This window comes from Gobio gobio, assembly GCF_949357685.1.
Source record: "Gobio gobio genome assembly, chromosome: 15".
NCBI classification, from domain to species: domain Eukaryota; kingdom Metazoa; phylum Chordata; class Actinopteri; order Cypriniformes; family Gobionidae; genus Gobio; species Gobio gobio.
The window spans coordinates 18,920,354-18,943,898 of record NC_137108.1 but is presented as its reverse complement, the minus strand read 5'-3'; the positions used below and the strand labels follow the sequence as shown (position 1 = coordinate 18,943,898).

At 37.2% G+C, this 23,545-nt stretch overlaps 1 protein-coding gene across 3 annotated transcripts in view; it reads right to left on the bottom strand.

Moving 5' to 3' along the window:
* Positions 1 to 278: 278 nt before the first annotated feature.
* zyx (zyxin) overlaps positions 279 to 23,545 on the bottom strand; it is a gene marked incomplete at its 3' end in the record, with an annotated part of 35,338 nt that continues 12,071 nt past the window's right edge. For 2 of the 3 annotated variants that reach the window (XM_079837482.1, XM_079837483.1), the window contains exons 2-10: positions 15,923 to 16,148; positions 14,571 to 14,830; positions 10,420 to 10,515; positions 9,075 to 9,848; positions 7,879 to 7,999; positions 5,446 to 5,615; positions 5,109 to 5,287; positions 2,310 to 2,430; positions 279 to 2,197 (exon numbers count right to left, since the gene is read on the bottom strand). In XM_079837482.1, the coding sequence (XP_079693608.1) occupies positions 2,084 to 2,197; positions 2,310 to 2,430; positions 5,109 to 5,287; positions 5,446 to 5,615; positions 7,879 to 7,999; positions 9,075 to 9,848; positions 10,420 to 10,515; positions 14,571 to 14,830; positions 15,923 to 16,142 (2,055 nt within the window). In that variant the 5' untranslated portion in view covers positions 16,143 to 16,148. Of the gene's footprint in view, positions 2,198 to 2,309; positions 2,431 to 5,104; positions 5,288 to 5,445; positions 5,616 to 7,878; positions 8,000 to 9,074; positions 9,849 to 10,419; positions 10,516 to 14,570; positions 14,831 to 15,922; positions 16,149 to 23,545 lie in introns of those variants that run through there. The other variant, XM_079837484.1, reaches the window with a different exon arrangement.

Below are 23,545 nucleotides of genomic sequence, written 5' to 3'. Positions count from 1 at the left end.
TTTACATTTTTACGTACACAGACGTCGACACTCCTGACTATCAATGACGTGTGTGAAGCTGGTGCGGGCTGATAAGAATTGAGGGGGTGTGAGAAGAGCAAAACCACAAAAGAGCACGTCACACATTGCGTGGGAACGAACATGTTTGGATGCCGTCATATAGCGAAGACGTAAACACGTAGACCTACGGACCTACAAAAACACACATTACTGTATGAAAATGAAACTGATAAAGATGCGAAACATTTTCTATTAAATCCAATGAAACATAAAACAAAAACAGTTGTCAATTTTATAGTTTTATTAGTTCAGAATACAGTACAAATGTGGAAGAAAAACAATGATAGCAAAAACAACACATTGGCATACTTTCAACCGTAAACATACACACATTCACATATTAAGAGAGGAAATTAGACGTCGAGTTTACAAAAGAAGTAATGTTAAATGGTAAATACATGGAGGCTAAACCAAATGGTCCATAATGCCTTACTGAATTCAGCAGTATTGTGATACCAGCATGAAAATGAGGCAACTTTGAAACATGACGTATAAAAACACTGTAATAACAATAACAACAAATCATGCATAACATGTTAAATTTGGTCATGTATTTTTTTTTTTTTAATTTTATTGGAGCCATTGTTTTATTCGACTGCATCAAATACTAGAATTTCTTGGACATGATCAAGGGAAAAGGCCAAGAAGAGAAACACATATAGAGGTGTATAGATAAATAAAATGAATGTTTCTGAGCTATGTAAAACAGATGCAATTTGATATCAGCGTCATCTTTAAGCCAAAATGAGTGGTCTTAGCTAGAAAGTAGTTGCTATTGTAAACAACAAAACAAATGAACTAAAATGGCAATGTTGGAAAACTGGAATTCTGTTAAAAACGTAATATTTCTGAGAAACATTTAAGAGTTCAGTTTCTTCAGAATCCTGTTAGTTTGTCTACAGTAACACTGTTGCTTTTACCAAAAATTAGAAGAATGAACTACAGTTTTGTGATGTTAAATCTTACTCTATATAACCAGAAGGCTCTAGTTAAAGATATTCTGAAGCTTTTGTGTAGATAATACCATCTCATCCATAATCTAGACGTTTTAAAAAAAGCTTTAGCTACAATGTCATAGACTTATTACAGTATGTCTATGTAAATATTACAAGAGGCTCAGTGATTGAGAGGCTCAGTGATTGAGATGTGCTTTTCTTTGGAAATACTTAATTGCAAACCTATTTCATTGTTCAATTGCTAAATACCTCCGGCAATATATGGAATGAAAACAAGTGAACTGATACTGGCATGATAATCGATGCAAACTTACTCGTCACATGTTTTGTTCGACATGTTTTAGGACAAAACGAATGTGCTTTTTAAAATATTTGTTCATTTGCAGTTAAACAGTTCTATAAGTGAAGCATGCATGACAAACCACATCTCTCCTTGCTTTAGTTTTTTGCTTATTTTACATTTGTTGTGACTACAAGTCCACAAAGAGCCCTTCTCATCAACTACAATGTATGTTTCGGAAAAGCCTTATTAAAAGTGCATGGATGACTGTGGATATACAAACTATACATCTTGCCTCAGTAGTCAGCTGTGGTACAATTTATGGATGTTTTTTGTTTTTTTAAAGGCATGCTGGGAGTTGTACGGCTGTGCAGTTTAAACGGCAGTGCAGTACATTACCTCTGCACAGAGTCAGCCACTACAGTAAAAATTCAAGCCACAAGAATGCCCTAAAACACTACCCTGACACTTTACATATCAAACAGTCTACGGGTAAAAATTGTGTCGTATGTAACATTCAACATGGAGGCACTAACATTGTGCTCGCACACATCAGGTCCTAGCAGAAAGACGCCAGGCCAAACAGGGCAAGCTATGGGCTGGGCTCTGAATAAGGCCATTCAGAAAAAGCAGCAGAGCTTTGTCGAGAAAAGGCTAAACTGACATTGAGCAAATATGAAGAAAATGAGAATGTAAAACGGAAGAGAGAATTACAACACGTACATTTTCAAAGCTGAGCCAATTGTGTGTCTTAAATTTGGTTAAGGTGTGTGTAAGTTTACAACAATCACTGTTTGGCCTGCTTGGCACGTTGGGTGTGGCATTTCATGCACAGAATTCTGCCATCCAATGGGTAGCAGCCATCAGCATCTGCCTCGATGGAAAGGTGACGAGCACAATCCTGCAATGAACAAGCAATTTCTTATTTTAAAACATGACTCATGACCTGACTCATGACTTTTTTTTAGGCTACAACAAACAGGTAAAGATAACAAAAGGAAGAGTCTTCGTACCTCACATCGGTAGCACTTCAGGTGAAAGTTCTTCTCTAAAGCAACAACCCTGATGGTCTCTTCACTTCCAGGGTCGGGAACAATCGGCTCATTGCAGCTCACGCAAAGTGGAGAGAAGCGGCTGAGAAACAGAAAAAGGAGGAGAGAGGTTAAGATTAAACATTTTGGTATTGTAAACACTTTACAATATGGTTTCATTGGTTAACATTAGTTAAAGCTGCTGTCCGTAACTTTTTTTTGTGTTCAAGATTTACAAAAAAACAGTCCCTGCGTGACTCGCCATAGACATAAACAGAGAGAAGTAGCTCCGGCTGCAATGTTCTTCCGTGAGACGCATACAGTTCTGTTTATTAACCGCTAGAGCGCAAAAAGTTACGGACTGCAGCTTTAAAGTATTAACTAACATGTACTAACAACGAGCAATACATTTGTTACAATATTTTTTTATCTTTGTTAATGTTAGTTAATAAAAATACAGTACTTAACTGTGCATTAACATCTTTTATTTTTAATATTGTATCAGTAAATGTTGAAATTAACATTAGAGGGATAGTTCAGCCAAAAATAAAAATTCGGTCATCTTTACTCACCCTCAAGTGTTCTAAACCTGTATGAATTTCTTTCTTCTGCTGAACAGTTGACGAGCCCCATTGTCTTCCAAAGTATTTTTTTTCCATGGAAGTTAATGGGGTCCATCAACTGTTCGGTTACCGACATTCTTCAAAATATCTTCTTTTGTGTTCAGCAGAAAAAAGAAATTCATACAGGTTTGGAACAACTTGAGGGTGAGTAAATTACAGTATTTGTATTTTTCGGTTGAACAATCCCTTTGACCAGACTAATAAATGCTGTAGAAGTATTGTTCATTGTTATATCATATTAATTAAAGTAGTTAACTAATACAGGGGTTTTCAAACTTTATCATGGCAAGGACCCCCAATAATGATGAACCTTTTATGAGGGACCCCCTTCCTAAAATCCATCTATATATTTGTATGTATGAAAAAACAGAGATAAATAGTAAGTGTGACATTATAATTACAACATAGTTTCCAAACTTAAATTGGCTATACTTAATGTTGAATGTATAAACTTGAAGAAGAACATTTTTCAATTAAAACTTATTTTATAAGTAACTTTCACAATAAATGTATGTAAGCAGCTTACGTACTGTGTTAAGAATACAATACAACCCCAGTGAGCAAAATAAAGGGGGCTATAGTGAGAAAAACTCACTAGAAAGATACAAAGCAAACATATACAATTCTGGAAAGTAAGTATATGGCAAGAAAGGAGAAAAACATTTAGAAATGAAACAGGTAGAATATTCGGAAGACTTTATTAATTTTTGCTTTGTCTTTTTATTCTCTGAAATTTTCTGGGGAACACATAGAACCTTCTGGAGTTTGAAAACCCCTGAACTAATAAACATTAAAATATTATATAACATTTTATATGGGTGTTTATTCAACTTCAGGCACCTTCATGTTCCAAGTGTTAATTTCTATTAAAATAGAAGATACAATTAAAGTACTGCCAAACTTTTTTTTTCTCCATATGACAATTGTTTTTACAATACATAATAAAAAATAAAAAATAAATTGTGTATAAATTAAGTTTTTTCTCTTGTCCTAGTCAGACTTTCAATCTCAAAATATGAAAAACCATCATAAAAACATGACGATTAAAACCCATGAAAACACAACGTGAAATAACAAAACTTCTTATATATAATAAATATAAATTGTGCAGGAAGGATTTATATAAACTTTTTATACAATTTACAACAATGCCCAGGTTGTGGAGTCCACTACAATAAACAATTTTGCCCCTGGTAAAGTTCTCGCAAAAGTAGTGTACTTTAAAAATGTGTGAAAAGCATGTTAAATAAAATACAAGATGTGATGTGTGAAGAAAAAAAAACTAAGGTAATATTGCTTGTGGACAAAATTTTGTAATGCTGTAATTCAATTACAAAAAAAGTATGAAAATACCACTTAATTGTGTATTTAGGTTACATAAAAAGCTAACTCTAGCCCCGTTTCCACTGAAATTACCTGGAACAATTTGTCCCAAGAACTTTTTTTCCCAGGAACTCCCTTTCCCTCAGGCCTGCTGCTGCCTGCGTTTTCATAGCGGTCTAAAGTACTGTGAAGATTAGTCCGGTGACGTAGGACTGCACGTGACTTTCCAGAGCCCACTGGATTACGTCCTCCGCGAATAAAACTTAAAACCTGAACCTCGTCGTCGGTCCATCGGTCGTATTTTATAAACTCCATTGTTGATTTGAATAGCAAACAACTCTAACTGCACGCACCGCAACAGACTTTTAGGTTGAAATAAAATGCTGCGTGAAGTCTCAGCCCTGAAAGTTCCTGAACTTTGAAAAAGTACTACCTCGCAAGCAGGGCCGTTTTGAGGGGGAAATCTTTACCCGGAACTTAATTTAGACCTTGGTTCCTGCGGTCGAAACACACCGAGTACCACCCCAAAGTCCCTAGTTCCTGGGGAAAGTTCCCGCGGTAGAAACGCGGCTTAAGAAATGCCATAGCAAGACAAAAGTGTCTGCAATTAATATTCCAAAATGAATCCCAAATTAAACCAATTAATTTGTGTTGTAAGGAAGTTTCATTTTACAATTTTAAAAGTGTCCCTTAGCTGAAGAAACCCCATATAAAATATCACTGTTTTGTTCATTACACTGATAACTGATTGAATGGGATGATTAGTTAAAATGCTCTAAAGTATACCAGTATAACTGAGTACTTTGATTGGTCTGTGATTAGTGTGATGGCTCACCGATGGTAATCTTTGACACAGTAGGGGTTGTTGTCGTCATCGGTGATGAATGGAGCACCCTCCAGGGTGCAGCTGCAGGTAGTGCAACGGAAACAGTGGGCATGGAAACACTGGCCCACCGCCTTCAGGACACGGTCTGTGATCCGCTCTCCACAGAGGGAACACACAGTCAGAGATTTCTGGAAAGACACAATCAAACCCAAAGACAAACAATAAGAAAATGCAACTCTTTAAGAAAAAACAATGGTATTTGTCTGATACCAAAAAAGGCTAAATGTGTCAATTAAAAATGAAAACTGAATATGAAATTTCAGGCGTCTAAACGGGTTTGTCTCACCGTGTAGCAGTCCTCACACTGAGGTGTCCCGTCATGGTCGTAGAACTGCATGCCCTGCAGGGGGCGCTGGCAGGACATGCAGCAGAAACAATGGGAGTGGAAGAGTTTCTCCATCGCTCTTACTGCAGGCTGAGATCTAGACAGAGCTTCTCCACATTTACCACACACTTCTGAAAGGAAAAATATGTTTATTAGGGAAGAAAAATAGAGATCAAAGATAAAAAGAGATTTATGAGGTAAAGAAAAGTTCATTTTGGAGCAGGAAACAGAGATTAGTCTCCAGGGTGATCATTGGGTGACTGAAGAGGTTGTACTACAGTACTATTATTCTCTAGAGGTCTCAGGCCCTTTTTACACCAGGAATTAAGATGCGTTTTGGGTCGATTAGATCACAAGTAGATAAGGGAGACACATTCCCATTTACACCTGGTATTTTAAATTCATCTCTTTTATCCAGTTTCAACCACTTCTGTCCTGACTTCTTCAAGGGGAGGATCTAGGGGCGGGTAAATGTATGGTCTTTTTACCAGATCTTTCGATCTAATGGACAAAATAAGCTTGTGCAATGTACATATGAATGCGCTCGAGACAATGGAAATGTTCTTGCTCTGACAGTCGCAAGATCACTCCGAACATTGTGCTTGGTACATTTTTTGTCTACAAACCAAACTTGGTTCTCCAGCCAACAAAGTTTAAATCCCATATGGCTACTAGCACGCATCCCATAATGTCAGTAGGCAGAAAGTAGAACACATTCGACCAAAGGAGAGTTTACACTACGAAAGCAATCTGGTGAAATGCATTTTCGACTACCTCTGGAAGTGGTGGAAAGTGGATAAGCTCAAAGGTTTTAGACCCGTTTACACCGGTATTTAGCATCGCCCACTTGTGATCTGATTGGGCAAAACGTATCTTAATACCAGGTGTAAACAGGGCCTCAGTTCAACAGCACAACCCCACCTTAAAAGCATTCCTGATCAATCCTACCTTAGTAACGGTTGCCATTCTCCATATAGAGTGCAACAGTTGGGTTACAGAAAGTAAAAATCCCATTCAAAAAGAGGAACTGATTTTTAACGATAACTTATTCGATTAAATATTCTTAGAAACCTTTTGGAGGTTTATTTGAGAAAATCATTTTCATTTTTAACTTAATTTTATATTTTTTTAGCAATTATTAAGAACTGTAATTGTATGAGTGCTGGACAGAACTTTTTGTACTTCTCGTTTTGTGTGTCTTTTGTATTTATTTTATTTTTCTGTGATTACTCTGTGCTGCCATTTTGGCCAGGACTCCCTGGTAGAAGAGATTTACATCTCAATGGGACTATTTCCTGGTTAAATAAAGGTTAAATAAATAACTTATAAACCTTTAAAAGACAGACCTATGAGCTACAAGGTTAATTTACGCTATATGCTTTTGTTGAAGCCATCCGACTGCATTATTTCACCATTTTTAAAACAATCATCTTTAACAGTGGAATTCTTGGTGAAAGACTACATTACCCATGATTCTACCAAAAAAATCTCTGCCAATTAGAGAATCGCAACAAGCAATTAGAGCAATCTCACCAGAATTCTCTAGTGCCAGTTCACTTCCATTGAGCACTGTGAATGACGTAATCGAGTCAACCTCCCTATGCTCTCAGTACGCATACGCATACAGTACTTGTCAAAAGTTTGGAAACATTACAATTTATTTTATGAATTTGAAAGAAGTTTCTTATGCTCACCAAGGCTGCATTTATTTAATCAAAAATACAGTAAAAGAGTGATATTGTGAAATAGTATTGACTTTAATTTATTATTGTGATAAAGCTGAACTGTCATCTCAGCAAACAACAAGCCGGGCAATAAAGAACTAAATAAATCTATGACCAAGAATATATAAGACTTAAAAATAAACCATAAAACACAGAACATGAATAAACAAATCAAACTGTTTATTTCAGTTGTATGTGAAAGTAGGTTGATCAAATCAAAAAATATTTTTAGTTTTCACCTGCACGCACATCTAAGCTACTAAGAAACCGGGGAAAAAAAAAAAAACACCTCAGTGCTGACGAAGACAGAGTGAGATCATTACAACACTCATCCAGAGAGATCCAGACATGGGAGAGGTGAAGCGCTGTGGCGTTTAGACACTGATAATGAAGTAATAAACTGAGATAGAGAAGCTACGTCAAGCTAAACACCTACACAGACAGATAAAGAGAGAGGGAGACGGAAAAAAGAGCAAAAGAAGCCTGGCAACATTGCACAGTCAATGTTTATCGCAGCTTGTCTGCCGTGTGTTAAAAAAAGAGCCATAAGAATGTCTGAGACTGAGGCTTAAATTAACATCAAAACCAGGAAATCACTGAAATGAGAACAAATGAAAGAGACTAATCAAATCTTAAGGGTGTGTGTGTACACAAGGTGAGGTTAGTGTACCTGTAGGTGGAGAGGTGATTAAAGGAGGATGTTTGTCCATGTCTTTGATAAAGTCCTTAGTCATTTTCTCCAGCTCTTCTACTTCCCTCATAGTGAGAGGAGCTCCACCAGAACCAGACACCTAAAAACAACAGCAAATGTTTGACATTTTTCAGAAATGACTCAGACATTCAGACTTTTTTTGTGTGCCAACTTTATCATTTTTAAGCAATGTTAACATCTTCCATTGATTTACACTGATGAATGTTTAGTATCACCAATCACAATCACTGTAATATTTGCAAATGAGCAGCAATTGGCTTTTTTTCTTGCATATATTTGCATACTGAAATAAGACTGTTCCACAGTTACAAACTTTACTGCACATAGATAATGTTGCATTAGGTTGATTGATAATTATAGATTTAATTTATGCAGAATATATGCATATGCAAAAACTAAAACCTAAGTGAAACACTATACTTCAATATAAGCCTTATGTGTGCTCTATTTTTATTTATGATTTTATTTATCCTTACAGTGCCATTCAAAAGTTAGGGGTAATATTTTTTAAAAATGTTTTTGAAAGAAGTCTCTTATCCTCACCAAGCAGAATATACAGTAAAAAATAATACAGTAAAAGCAGCAATATTGTGAAATATTACTACAATTTAAAACAACTGTTTTAATAATATTACAATAATATATTAAAAATGTAATTTATTCCTGTGATAGCAAAGCTGAATTTTCAGCAGTATTACTTCAGTCTTCAGTGTCACATGATCCTTCAGAAATCGCTCTAATATTGATGCTCTAGAAACATTATTCTTATCATCAATGCTTTTTTGTGGTAATCATAAAATGAACAGCATTTATTTGAAATATAATTTTTTGGATCATTGTTAAATGTCTTTAATGTCACTTTTGATCCATTTAATGCGTTTTTAGAATAAATCTTACTTTTAGAACTTTTGTACAATGACAAAACGTTGGCCATGTTTTCTGCTTCTGATGTAAAACATTATGTGCTGTGATTGTGTGATTCATGACAACCACAAAATTTCAGACAGCATTTCATTCACCAAAATAAGCCTTAAACCTAAGCTTACCAAAACTGTAAAACTATAGGAAATACATTTATTTGAAGTTATTAACAAGAATCTAACATTACCTTTATTTAAATTACTGCATAATGTTACAATCTAAGGCACACCCACCTTTGGTGGAACAGTGTTTCCTGCTGGTCTGCTGAACGAGGAGACGGGTGATTTCATTGGTGCAGCAGGAGGGGGCGGAGGAAAGCTTTGCTGACTGCCAATGGGTGACTTTTTAGGTGCAACAGGAGAGGGCGGAGCAAAGCTTTGCTGGCTGCCAATGGGTGACTTCTTGGGGGCAACAGGAGAGTGCGGAGCAAAGCTTTGCTGGCTGCCAATGGGTGACTTCTTGGGGGCAACAGGAGAGTGCGGAGCAAAGCTTTGCTGGCTGCCAATGGGTGACTTCTTGGGGGCAACAGGAGAATGCGGAGCAAAGCTTTGCTGGCTGCCAATGGGAGATGTTTCAGAGTGATTAAAAGCAGGTGTGGGGGCGGGAAAATTCACTGGAGGAGCAACAGGGGCAGGAGGAGCGGCAGGAGGAGGTGGTGGGAAAGAGCTTTGGGCGGGGGTTTTAACGGCATGGTTAAAACCTCTTGCGCCTCCAGAAGGTGCAGGACTAACTGTTTTGGAACCAAAATTTGAATTCAGCTGGCTGGGAGGGAAGTTGGTTTTTGGAGCAACAGCTGGGCCTTTAGCCAATGACTGTACAGGAGCAGGGGCAGAGGCTGTGCTCTGATTGGCCGGTCGTGTTCGGGCACGTAGCTCCTCAGCCCAAGGGGCGGGGGGAGGACGATCCTGCAGCTCAGGAGGGGGCAGAAAGGAGAGGACGGGCTTAGGGGCGGTTGGTGGTGGTGCTACTTGTTTTGGCGCTGGTGCTGATGAAAACTGGCTAGGCAACTGAGCAAACAAACAAATACAGAAATATGTCACACATCAGATGGGGAAAAAAGGAACTTGCAAAATATAAAAATTGTGCCATCAGAATGTTGCAAGATTAAGATTGTGAAAAAAGATTTGTTCCTCATTATCCAGTTATTAGTTATGGGCACTTGAAACAAAATGCTTAGTTTAAGGGTTAATTCACCCTAAGATTAGTGGCTTTACATTTAATTTTTAATTTAATTTAATTATTATTTTTTTACTCCCTTATTTAACAAATTGCTTTATTTGTGAAAAATACTATAATAGGATTACAGAATGGATGACTGCATCAAGGTCAAATTGTTTTCATGTTGATTCATTTTCAAATAATTTATATATATTATAATATAATATAATATAATATATAGCTTTGCAGCTTTTTATTGGTCATTGGCCATTCCTAAAATATCGGCATCTGTCGAGTAAATATTGACAGAATTCTAATTTCGGGGTGAACTATTCCATTAAGGTTGAAAAATTAAAGGGACATAAACTGAATCTTGAAGGTCAAGATTAGAATGTCAGAGGTTAAAGGTTGTGCATTTACCTTTGGGTTGAAAGGTCCACTAGTCTCCATCTCTGATAACATATCGGTCAAAGAGCCCAGCTGCCTGTCGAAACTCGTCTGTTTCTCGAACAGCCTCTATGGACAACAAATGAAAGACAATATGGGAGAGAGAAATTGAGGGGGGAAAGATGAGGCAAGATGAATGTGGGGTGTAGGAGCAGTTGAAGAGGATGTGGTTTAGGAGAGGAGAACGATAAGAAAGGGTGAATCAGCCATGAAATCAGATGTAGTGTTGGAAAGAGTGCAAGAGTATATAAATGTGAGGCAATAAAAGGGTGGGATAGAGTACAAAGCAATAAAAAGGAATATGTGAACAGAAAACGATTGAAAAACAATCCGAAGAAAATTAAACGTGTGAAGAACAGATATAAAAAGAAAACTTGAGAATTCTTCCTATATTAAAAAGATGTCTAGTTAAAGTCATTTGATCAGAGTATGTGAGAAAATAAAAGGGCAGAATGTGAATCCGCACTGACAATTAAATGAATCCACAAAGCTCTTAGAAATTTGGAAGAGCTGAGAAAGACAAACAAATTACAGCCTTACTCTCAGAAAACCACAGCACTGTTCAATCACTACACATCTTCAATGAAGAAACATGCATTTTCTATAGTTGTTTCCATCCAAAGTTGCGAATTTAACCAAATTGGAATATCACATAAAAAATGCGAATAAAGCACTGTTTCCATCCCATGTGTTCAAGAGAATAAAATTGCTACTTTCTGGGAAATTGGCACAAATGATCTGTAATAAAAAAAAGAAGCCACTGGGGCTCTTTTTTCATACAGCAAATGACTTGTGCCTTAGAGCGTGCAGACGAAACGCAACAAACGCTGTCATGTTACGGATGCCCGGGTTAGTCCAGTTATCCAATCACATCATCCGTTTAGTTTATTGTTGCACATCAAGGGATTTATGTGGTAAATGTGTTTCCATCACAGTTTATGCGCATGTCTTCTTATTGACTAAAAAAAATTGTGTGCCTCAATTGAGTTTATACATTTTTTCATGTGCATTTTAGAATTTATGTATTTATGTTTTTAAATGCGATAACACCAAATTCACATACAAATAGGTCTCAAAAATAGGGCTCACTGTCTCATGACAATCAACTCCACTCACTGCTTGAAAGTGGAAATGATCACACATCATTAAATTTAGAAAACATTTGGGATCAGGCACTATTGTCAACTAGTTTAGGTAGCAACCAATTCGTTAGAGTGATGTCTTCAGTCATAGCAATGCAGCATGAAATTTTACATTTTAAGTTAATATAAGGGATGCACACTATATCAGTACCGTATCAGTTATTTTAGAGATCTTTTGACAGCACTTTATTTTAGGGATACACGCTATTATCGGCACGACATCGGAATCGGCACGATAAACACTTAAAAAAAAAAAAAAATTTGCCGATATGCCTTGCCGATATGATAACGTGTTGATATGAGCCTGCAATAAATCACGTGTGCAAGGAATGCTATAGTGATAAGATCATGTCAGCCGTATGATCATTCTTGAAGTGAAAACAAGCCAATACATTGCATGTATGGTGATTTTATATTGTCCGTTTTTAAATGCTGCCTTGAATTTTTGAATCAACGCAGGATTGCAAGGTTTTCACAACAAAACTAGCCCAAAACAAGCACAATCGCATCTCCGACTCTCTAGCGCGCAGGCAGCCTCCATCAGCCTAAACTTCTGCCCAGCCCCCCTAAAAAAAATTGTGATTAACCTTTATAATATATGAAACTTGCGGGAGGCTTCGCCTTCGTCCCGTCTTTTAATCAGCGTGTTCTTCAATCCGCTGTGGCGGCGAATAGAGTGCACGTCAGAAGCAGATGTGTGAGCGTTGATCTGAGCCTCATTGGTCTGTCACCGCTCGTCAATGTCAAAATATTTGAGAAAACCAATCAACAGCGCCCCCACTAAATAGGCTACATATAACATTCAACAGGCAGGCACTAGAACCTGGAGGACAGGGGTGTTTCTAGGATTATAAAAGTAATATGTAATATATATAAAAGTATTTAATTTACAAGTGTCATGCTTGTGCTTTGACATAATTACTGCTTTATTTATTCAGAAAAAGAAGTAACTTCTATTTATTTGTGTATTCTACTTTTCATTTTATTACAAGTAAAAAGAGAAACTGAAACAAGGATATATATATAGATATAGATATAGATAGATATATATATATCCTTGTTTCAGTTTCTCTTTTTGAATATCAAATATTCTAAGGAATTAACTGTCTATAATCAGCAGGTATCAAAAGTCTATATTTGATATTCAAAAAGAGAAACTGAAACAAGGAGATATATATATATATATATATACTTAACATTAAGAAATCAATGTTAAGTGGTCTCTTAATTTTTTCCAGAGCTGTATATGCAGATACAGCGCTTGCTTACTATTTTGAATATCAGTTAACTTAATTCATTTTAAGCGGCTCATGTTGTTATGAAAATATTCACTTTTGAAATACTCTGGTAGGATAACATAACATTAGATCAGCCTTCTGTCTGTGCCGTCTTGAATTACTTGCCCTTTCATCACTTTCGCTTTAATTCTCGTGCACTGACTTGTTCGCTAAACTGAACATCTAAATCACCTAAAAACTTTATTATAGCAAGGAAACGTTTCAAGAAAAACGTTGAATTTGCACTGTATTTTCATTGCCGTCAGTAGCAACAGCGGGTCGGTTTGATGAAACGAAGCCCTGTGAGAATGATGATGTAGCCCAATTACATCGCACAAACCACAATAACACATCCATAAATAGAGCCAGGGCTTATGTGGACAAGTCAGCAGACAGCACACTTAACTGTGTCTCACAGGACAGCAGAGTTTACTGCAGCAAACTGCTCAACTTTCCCATCTTCTCTATTTACAAAAAGAGAGTCAGAAGACTGTAAAAGCAACTGTAATCTGGAACGCCATATCAGGCCATAAAGAGTGAGAATTAATGATGCACCAAAATTAAGGAAACCGTAAATTTCCATCCAAATTTTTTTTAAATTAAAACAATACAGTGACGTTTTGGGGCTCTTTAATGTGGCATAATCGCTGTACCCGACTCAGTTCAAGCGCCAAAACGTATGTGAAAAAAATCATCTTTACTACTAGTTACAGCACAAAATAAACATGAATAAATATCAAAATATCATGCTGAAAGAAACGGTACTACTGAAATGTATCATGTCACATGTAATCGCTCAATTAGTGCTTCAACTGTGGAAAAACGATGTCAATGTTTTTGGTGCTGACGCAGGAGCTGGCCAATAATGAGGCAGCGTTCTGACGTAGAACCTGGAAACGCTGTACTGTTTTTACTATGTGAATAGCGTAGGAGAATGACGTAGAAGAGAAGAAATTGTTGAATAAAGTTGTTATTTTTGTTTTTTTGCGCACAAAAAGTTCTCGTCGCTTCATAACATTAAGGTTAAACCACTGGAGTCACATGGACTATTTTAACGATGTCTTTACTACCTTTCTGGGTCTTGAAAGTTGCAATGACATTGCTGCCTATGGGTGGTTCAGAAACCTCTCAGATTTCATCCAAAAATATCTTAACTTGTGTTCCAAAGATGAACGAAGGTCTTATGCTGCGTTCACACCAAACACGAATAGAGCGTCAAAGTCTACCGCGTCTAGTTGGAAACTTGAACATTTTGAATCCATTCAAGGCGCTCCAGGAGAAATATGTCATTAAACACCATTCTGCCTCTTTTCATTTTCATTAAAACTATATATTAAACATTAATAGCCACACAAATGTGGTCCAGGCAACTCCTACATTATCTTCACTGCAAGATTATTTAAATATCCTATCTTTGCCCTCAGTCAAAACGATTTGGCAGACAACAAATTATAGTATTGTATATTAAACTAATTTGATTAATCAAACTTTATTTTCGGTTTAGGTAAAAAAAAAGGGTGCATTGTTAGTCAGAATGGAGTTGTCTAGGCTTAAAAAGGGATAAGGTCAGTATATATAGCGTGAAAGCTTTTTAATCTTAACCAGAAATAAGAAAGTCATAAAAGCTGGGAATGACATAACGGCACGTAAAGACTTGTTAAGATTAAAATCAAATCAAAATTAAATCAAATATTTGGAAACCTACCTGAGAGTTGACACCTGCACCAGTCTCGGGGAGAGGAGGAGGTGGTGGTGGTGGTGGTGGTGGGGGTGGGGGGAAGGAGGCAGAAGGTACAGAGATTAACTCCTCGGGAGGTGCAGGGAGGTGCAGGTCTTCTGCAACTGGGGGTGGGGCTGGGAATGCAGGAGGAAGGGCATCAGATGCAGGGGGTGTGATTTGGCATTCTGGAGGAGGGGCTGGGAGCTCGACATCATCCAGCGGAGGAGGAGGAGGGGGCGGGAAGTCTAATGAACGAAGGCAGTGAATTTCATTACACTCGCACCAATTCACAATGACAAAATCCTTTTCTACATTGTTCTTTCACCTCAACACAAAGCATGATAGCATAGCTTATCTACATGCTGCACGTACATTAGCATACAATGCTTCGCTCACATGTGAAAAACAACTCTTTAGATCATCAGAACTGGCATTTGTACGACAATGCAGATATTGAATTTGCCACACATCCGTAAAGACAGAAATGCAATTCAGCTCCTATTCAGCAGTTTATCTACAAAATCCTTTCAACACTTGGCTCAAAAGTGAATTCTTTAACAGACGTGTCTGAAAATGCAACCTGTTGCCAAGCGCATATGTTGTAATTCTAGCGAGGAGAGAATTACTACATTTGCTCCAACAAGTAGAGTGAGCTTTCTTAAAAGCACCTCATGTTCGATGTATAATAAAGGATTTATGCCCCACTAGTGATGTGATAAAATGAAGAATAAAGGAAAACTGAAATATTCTGGCATTCCATTTATATTTGTTTATCTTTTAACAACTACTTTACTGCTTATTAACATTTGAAATAAATGTTGTGTGGTGCAAAACACATGAAACAGGAAATTATATAAAAAAGAAAACCCCTGTAGACCCTAATGATGGCGAGTCAAGGTCAATAATTCTCTTAAAATAGCAAATCATTTGATATTTTTATGATAAGGCTAGGTTAGTTTAGAAAGTAAAATCACATGTGGTTCAATTCCCAGAAAACTTAAAATATTTATGAATGAATAAGTGCATGGTATTTGTAAAAAAAAAAAATTATAAAACCCGGAAAAATATATTTAAAATATTTTTTTGAAAATAATGAATAAGATGTGTACACTCACATGTATTAAAAGTGTTACTTGATGGCTACACTACATGACATTTTTAAGAATATTAAAATAAAACTGTAAATGTTTTTCAAAACAATCTTTATACAAAGAGTACATTTCTAAGAATTTGCCACATACGTTCTAAACTAGATTTTTAAAAGGCTATTCTTGTTCTTTATCACAGATTGGTCTTATATTAGAAATGAAACACATCTTTCATGAAAATTGCCGTACCCTCACAAACAGCTGAGGGGGGCGGGGGCATCTCTCCAACTCGCCCAATTACACCAGTGCTTACAAATGGCGAGGGCTGTGATGGGGCCATCTGTACTTTGGGGCGTGGAGGAGCGACGGATGCAAACTTTTTGGGCTGGTTGTAGAAAGAAGGGGCGGTCACTTTGAGGGAGACAGAGGAAGTTACCACAATGGGCTTGCCGCTACTTGAGTCAGACATCTTGATCTGAAAAATACAATAACATGCATGTAGTTAAAGAAGAGTTACAGTTCAGATTACTATTTCTGCAAAATTTGTGCACAAAATTTTCCAACGCAAACAAACCAATTCAAGACCACTTGGTTGCATAGTTTGGCAGAACAGCATATGGAAAACCTTAACGTTTAGCAAGTGGTCTGTAGCTTTGATGCCTGAAACCGTTTTGTTCATGCAGAACTGATTCTCAAGAGAGCCGCCCACCTGTACTTAGGTTAGTCAACCATCTGGGCTAAATTTGAAATACCTCTCCTACATGTCTCCAGCTTTGAAACACCCTGAACATGAGCAGGAAATTTCTCTTTAATATTTTGAGCATTATACAACAACATCTGCCTGGTGTACGTTTAAAAATCACCATTGAGTGAACTGAAGAGGTGGTGCGTATCTCAGTAATTACAGGGAAGTAAATACATCCTGGAGAACAATGTTTTCCCCTGTTTTGTCATAACTAAAAAACATAACTGATTTAAGAGAAGTTTAACTTCTGTAAACTAACATGAAAAAGCTACAAACGGTCCAACCAGAAACAAAAGTTGAGTACCTTACTTTCCCCAACAGTTTTGTATAACTTGGGTGATGTATAACAAGGAAATCCTTCACCAAAATATTGGAAGAGGGAATTTCATGAATTTGGTGCCAAGCATTTCACTTCCTGTTATGAAAATCTCAGGTACTTCCATGTTGTCTATTTTGACTTGTTTCATATCCACTCTCATTCTCAGAAATCAGCTTTCAACAGTTCATTTCTTAAAGGGATCACACAACATTTTTTTTATGTCGATTTGTAATGATTTCATTTTTCTAGTGTTTTCACCCTTTATCTAAGCTTTGGATTTAAACAGTTCGTTTAACAGACGCCTACAAATGTGAACTGAGCAATACATTTTTAACCGGCCCATCCTTCAATAACAGCAGAATAGGGGCTTTCACAGTTATTGGAACTAGCCACCAGTACCCCAGAGAGCTAAATGTTAGCACCATTTTCCAGGTGGCATTCGCACCACCAGTTGCAACTTTGCAGAGATGTAAGCCATCACTTATGTCCTGTCGCTCCTGTTGTTGTGCAGAACTTTAATAATGATGCCGCTGAGAATGACTTAACCAGAGCCTGAGCACAGAGTGATCCCATTCTCCGTCTTCATTAGTTTACAATCTGTTTAACAGTCCTATCTTATCTGTTATTATTAGACAGAACTGTTAAACAAAGAAAGAAAATGGTATACAAAAAAGTATTATAGCGTTTGCCGTGTGGTTGTTTCCCCTATGTCACGAGCGGAGCAGAAATACATAATCATGTTTTGCTTGGTCCCTTCAAAGTCACGTTAGATTTTCTCCTTAGTGTAAAGGTTGTCTGTAAAAGTGCCTGGACTTCGGCGTTGGTCCATCTCTATCACTGTTTTCCATGTTTGTGGAGTAAATAGGCTATAAAGTGCCAGTGTTTTGCATGCTTTTGGCCAATCAACGACGTACACGTACGTCACTAGTAGTTCCTACTGTGCAGGGTTAGACCATATACTCTGAAGTAGGAGCTAATTTAGTTCCACCAAAAGGTGTTCCTAGAAGTAAAATTGTTCCTGCGGTGCGAACATGCCAAAAGCGGGGACTTCCACCATTAGTTATAGGAACTATGAAAAGGTTCCTATAGGTTCTTTGTTTATGATCAGACCACAATTAACAGGAACCTTGTTAAAACAAATCTGTCACTCATACTTACCATTTACTGTAGATCATTCAGAAGGATATACACACAACCAGTAATAGCACAAAGTTTAGCAAACTTTTATTCCTAAACTATGAATAAACTAATGAAGTAAAATGTGTCATAGTATCTATCCTAGTGCTGTCAAAATACTTTGGTAACAAGTTAATAAAAAAAATAAATAAATAACGATACTAGCCTTCTGCAGTACCGGTAGTACTGACTACCAATTCTGTATGAGCGTTAGAGGCTTCTATTTACAATTCGTTTTTTGAAGCGTTGAGCTTTGTAGCCAAATCACAGACATGTCTGTTGATCACGTGAACGCAATGGCCCACCAGAGTTTTCGATCAGCTGATCACGCTCATAAACCCCATTCATTAAAACCAACATTGTCCATCATTGTAAAAGTGTTTAGGATATATGAGATTCTTTCCACTGTGTTTTTTGTTATTCAATTAATATCTAAAGTTAATGTTAACTTTGGCAGCCTTAAAATCAAATGTTGTAAAAAAAACAAACAAACAAAAAACAATTAGCATTCAGTCGATTCGCCTCCTTCCAATCTACACCCGATGGATAAAACTATTTCTTTTTTTTAATAATCCATTTTGTTCATATGTACATCGCAATATGAAAGAAAAAATCTGACACCACTTCGGATTCATTGTGACTTTAAACCAATAGTTTTTTGTGTAGCGTTTTCGATTATAGTGCGTTTTTGCAAGAGCGCAGAGCTCAGGTACGAGAATTTGTACAGAAAACCATGAAATTTTACTTGTATTTGTACAGCCTACTGAAATTGTATTACTGTGACAATACTAATATATCCTGCATTCTCACTGTGAATGCAAGAGTCAAGTTTCGGATGACACAATAGGTATCACTGACATGAACTTTGAAACATCATGTGGTCATGCATTCATTAGTGTGACATTACAAAGTTGTGAAGTTGAGAATGAGCCATTTTTGCAGAGCTTAGTTTCAAAAGATGCTCTTTTGGGAATAGAAAGTTTTGAGTTCTGAAAGTCTTGATACCTTTTCATAGTACAAGAAGTTCCTTTATATCAAAAAAACCTTTCATGATAGGAACCCTTACAGAGATGTACTAACAGGACACTGCAGAACACAGATGATCAGAAAGACAGTGCAAATACACAATGTTCTCTTGTTGGTGGATATCATTTCTGTTTTGATTTTGCGCGCACACAAGCAAGCTCTCCAAACCGAGGTTATCAGGGCTGAAGTCATACCATGACTTTCCCATTACTAGGCCTCAGGGTACGGTCAACTGAGCTTCATCTAGAAACAGTTAAAAGTGCTTGAGACATGTGGATGTGATATACCGCAGAAGTGCTCTCATGGCATGAGCTATGTGCAAATATTTACCTCAAGCATGTTTGCCATTAAAAACGACAGCATTACCTCATTCCCCTCCTCCTGCTGCTGCAGCCGAGCCAAGTCTCATTTGACCCTATGACTAAGTCATAACTTTTTTTTCCCCCTCTATAGTTCTCGTAATACAGCCAGTGAACCATAAGACTCCTACTTTGAAAGTATGAATTACGGATGATGGCAAACACTTTAAAGGCATCAAATGCAGCCTGGTCTGTCCCAGCCAATTAGCTCTCTCTACTTCAACCCACTGTTGCCTTCTCAGGCAGATGATGTATACATGGATTTCATGACAAAAGAAAGTCTTTCATTTCTAGCTTTACTAATTGGAGCCACATTTTTGTTATTCTATCCTGTCAAATCATGTAATACTAAATCAGCTAGGAAAGAAACATGCAATGCACTGCAGTCCTTTCTCATGCACATTGTTTCGGTTCAGCATCTCAAAACTAACTGACACCTTCTCAACTGAAAAGTATAAGAGAAGTTAAAGTAAATATCAAATGAACTCATTCACTTTGAAAAAGTTATGTAAAAATGAGTAGAACTTAGTTTTTACAAGGCACAATATGTAAGATTTTTAGACTGAAATATAAAAAAAACAGAACAATAGAACAATGTTATATATTTTGTTAACTTGTGTACTTACATTATCCTTAATGTTTCCAACAATGTTTAAATCGAGAAATTAGCTATTTTAACCAGTGTAACGGACCGTGTCAGTGTTGTCGGCTGTCAATGACGTCATATCCACGCTACCATCGATTTCCAGTGTTACTTTCGAAGAAACCATGAATCACCAAAGACACTTTAGTATGCGTTTTATTACACAAGTGAGCAAGTTACTGTTTTGATACTTTGATCAACAGAAAACTAATCATTGTTATATTATATAGGTTATATAGTCTTACTGTTTGAATCACTTGTTTTCTTGATTTACCACGAGTACCATGTTTTTACCGTGCCTCAGAGACAACACTATTTTGTGAAGTGGCTAACATAGCATAATCAGAGAGAGCTTTCTCCATCATACAATATATTTTAAAATTAATAGGATGTCATTTAGCAACACAAGTCATTCAGTTTTTATTAATATGATATTTTGGAGCCATGGTTCGGTACTGTTCTGTTTGCTGTGGAGGCAGGGTTCATGGCAGGGCACCAGCAATAATAACACTAGATCCACTTTTAACTTAATAATAACAACAGCAATAATTTAACTTATTAACTTTATCTTTATTAACTTTATACTTTGGCTTCACGTTCTCTTTAGAGCAGTTAGAATACCTGAGTAAACTAAAATGAAATAAATCCCTCCACTGTAGACTAGTCAGAAATAATCTACTCATTTACCATAATGTTTTTTTTTTAAAAACAAGCACATTTATTTCATAAAAAAATGATGACACACACACACACGCACACACACACGTAATGTCCCACTTTAGCCTACTTAAACACATAAATTGTATGAATATGACTAATACTGATGAATAAACAGGTTAGCCTAAGTTAAAGCTATTAAATAGCAGTTTTTGTTAAAACAATAAAGTAGTCACTAGGGGTGTAACGGTACATAAAACTGACGGTTCGGTACGTACCTCGGTTTTGAAGTCACGGTTCGGTACGGGTTCGGTACAGCAGTTTTACAAAATTGCTTTTTATTTATTTTTATTAAACAGTGTTTTACTGAAGAAAAAAAAGTGTCTGTCCTTAAATGAATTAAATTATAACTAAAAGTTTATTGAAGATATTGCAGTGTAAACTATATAGGGAGCCCTTGCTTGCACATTAATATTAAAGGTTGACAATTAACAGAGCCAAAACTATTAGCCTAAATTCAGTTGCTATTTATTTTTAGGTATAATAATCAACACTCATAAGCTTCACATAAGGCTGTTTTTGCATTAATTTCTAAAATTATGTTTTTTCTCCAATTCGCTGTTGAAATATAATAATTTATACACGGCGAGTGTCATTTTCATGACAGGTTTATTTAAACATGCATGAAATAATCAGAACATCACTAACAGGTAAGTAGAATATAATGAATTTATAGGCTAATATGGTGCATATATTTAGCGAAATAGTTGATTTCTCCAGTGAACTAACAGTGGACACAGAATGACTGCCTGAGGTAAATGTGATGCAATGACATTGTTTACAAAAGCAGAGCAAAATGTGCATACAGTCATGAGTTTCTGCTCAACATCGGCAGAGCCACATCTTTAGAGATAAACCTCATGCACAACGAAGCTCAGGCTGCACTGACCGGTCGGCCTTCAACATCACCGACCCCCACTACTGCATCTGGCCCACAGCGAAGGTGCCATACGTGGCGCGAGATTAAGCAGAAGGGGGGTAAGCGCGGGGTATCCGGGCTAGGCTAGCCAGCTATCCCCACAATAAAATGAATTACATTCGATTACTGCGCTGTTGTGTCTTTGTTTGCACTGTGTCCTCAATGTGCGTCACTGACGCTTTTCATATGATAGGAAAATATCTAAAAATAATGCTTCTTTTTAGTGAACCGTTTCTTTTTAGTGAACCGGTTGAACCAGTTCACCAAATCGGACTGAATCGTTCTAAACGGTTGCGTCTTGAGTCAGCGCTGATCCTTAATTTTCTAAAGCTACTAACTTTCTGACATGAGTGACAGCCCCTCCGACTAGAAATAAACTAATAACCTGAAGTATATGCTAGTAAATACAACAGTTCACTGAACTGAGACGTGCTGAGAGAACTGATGAGAAGTGAACTCCGGTCCATCCGTCTCTCTGGCAGCAAGCTTGTGCCGTACACCTCGTTAAACCACGCCCCCTCCGCTACAAGCTCTGATACTCATTTCAAATGCAAAGATGTCAGCCAATCACAACAGTGGGCGTTTTTATTGAAGTCTCACAGCAGACACGCCCCTGGAAACAGGGCATTTGGCCACAGGGCAAACACTTGTATAGAAAAAAATGCCTTTTATTTCTAAATTATGACATTTTATGCTGTAAAAATCAATATAAGTACACCTCAGGAAACATTATAAAATAATAGAAAAATGCCATGGGACCTTTAATATTTGACAAGTTACCAAAAGTTCAATAGTTCTAAGGCTACACGATTTATGTGAAGAAAAAAATCTGTCTAAATACTCTGTCAAGCATACTAGGTTAACTTAAGTCATGTGACTTAACTTGTGACTGTAGTAGGTGTATATTTGCCAGTTACTTCCTGTGTTTTTACAACTGAGGATGGTGTTTGGATGAACACAGAAACGTCTTGTCAACTTGTTTTCATGTAGTCCAGTGACTATTAATAAAGTGTTTGTTAGAGACAACTTCTAAAAGCAATTCCCGGTTTGCTGCTCTAGTTTCTATGCAAACATTGGCAGATAATGAGCTGCTTACATGCAAGAACGCAGTGACGTGCTTCACTCTGAAACACACAGCGCATATATTTAATTAAAGGGTTAGTTCACCCAAAAATGAAAATTCTGTCATTAACTCACCCTCATGTCGTTGGACACCCGTCAGACCTCCGTTCATGTTCGGAACACAAATGAAGATATTTTAGTTGAAAGCTGATGGCTGAGAATGGAGGCCTGTCTGAAGCCTTTGGCATTCAGTACATTGACACTTCCAAGATCCATGAAAGGCACTTAAAACGTCGTTACAAAGTCCATCTCACAACAGTGGCTCTACAATAATTTTACGATGCGGCGACAATAGTTTTTGTGCGCAAAAAAAAATCTAAATAACACCTTTATCCAACTTGTTCTCGACTTCCGTGTATGCCTCCACGACGCATGCGCGAGAATATGACGCAGATCCGGCGTTCGGACATATGACCCAGAAGCGATTTGTTTACGAGCAGAGGAAGACGCGCGTGTCTAAACTGTTGGATTCTACATTGATCGTGCTTTAGGTCTCGGCGTAGTGCTCAAAATGGGGCTTAAGTGTGTATTTCATGGATTCCCAAACGCCGGCGCTACGTCATATTCTCGCGCATGCGTCGTGGAGGCACACACGGAAGTCGAGAACAAGTTGGATAAAGGTGTTATTTTTATTTTTTTTGCGCACAAAAACTATTCTCGTCGCATCGTAAGATTATTGTAGAGCCACTGTGGTGAGATGGACTTTGTAACGACGTTTTAAGTGCCTTTCATGGATCTTGGAAGTGTCAATGTACTGAATGCCAATGGAGGACTATCTGAAGCCTTTCTCAGCCATCAGCTTTCAACTAAAATATCTTCATTTGTGTTCCGAATATGAACGGAGGT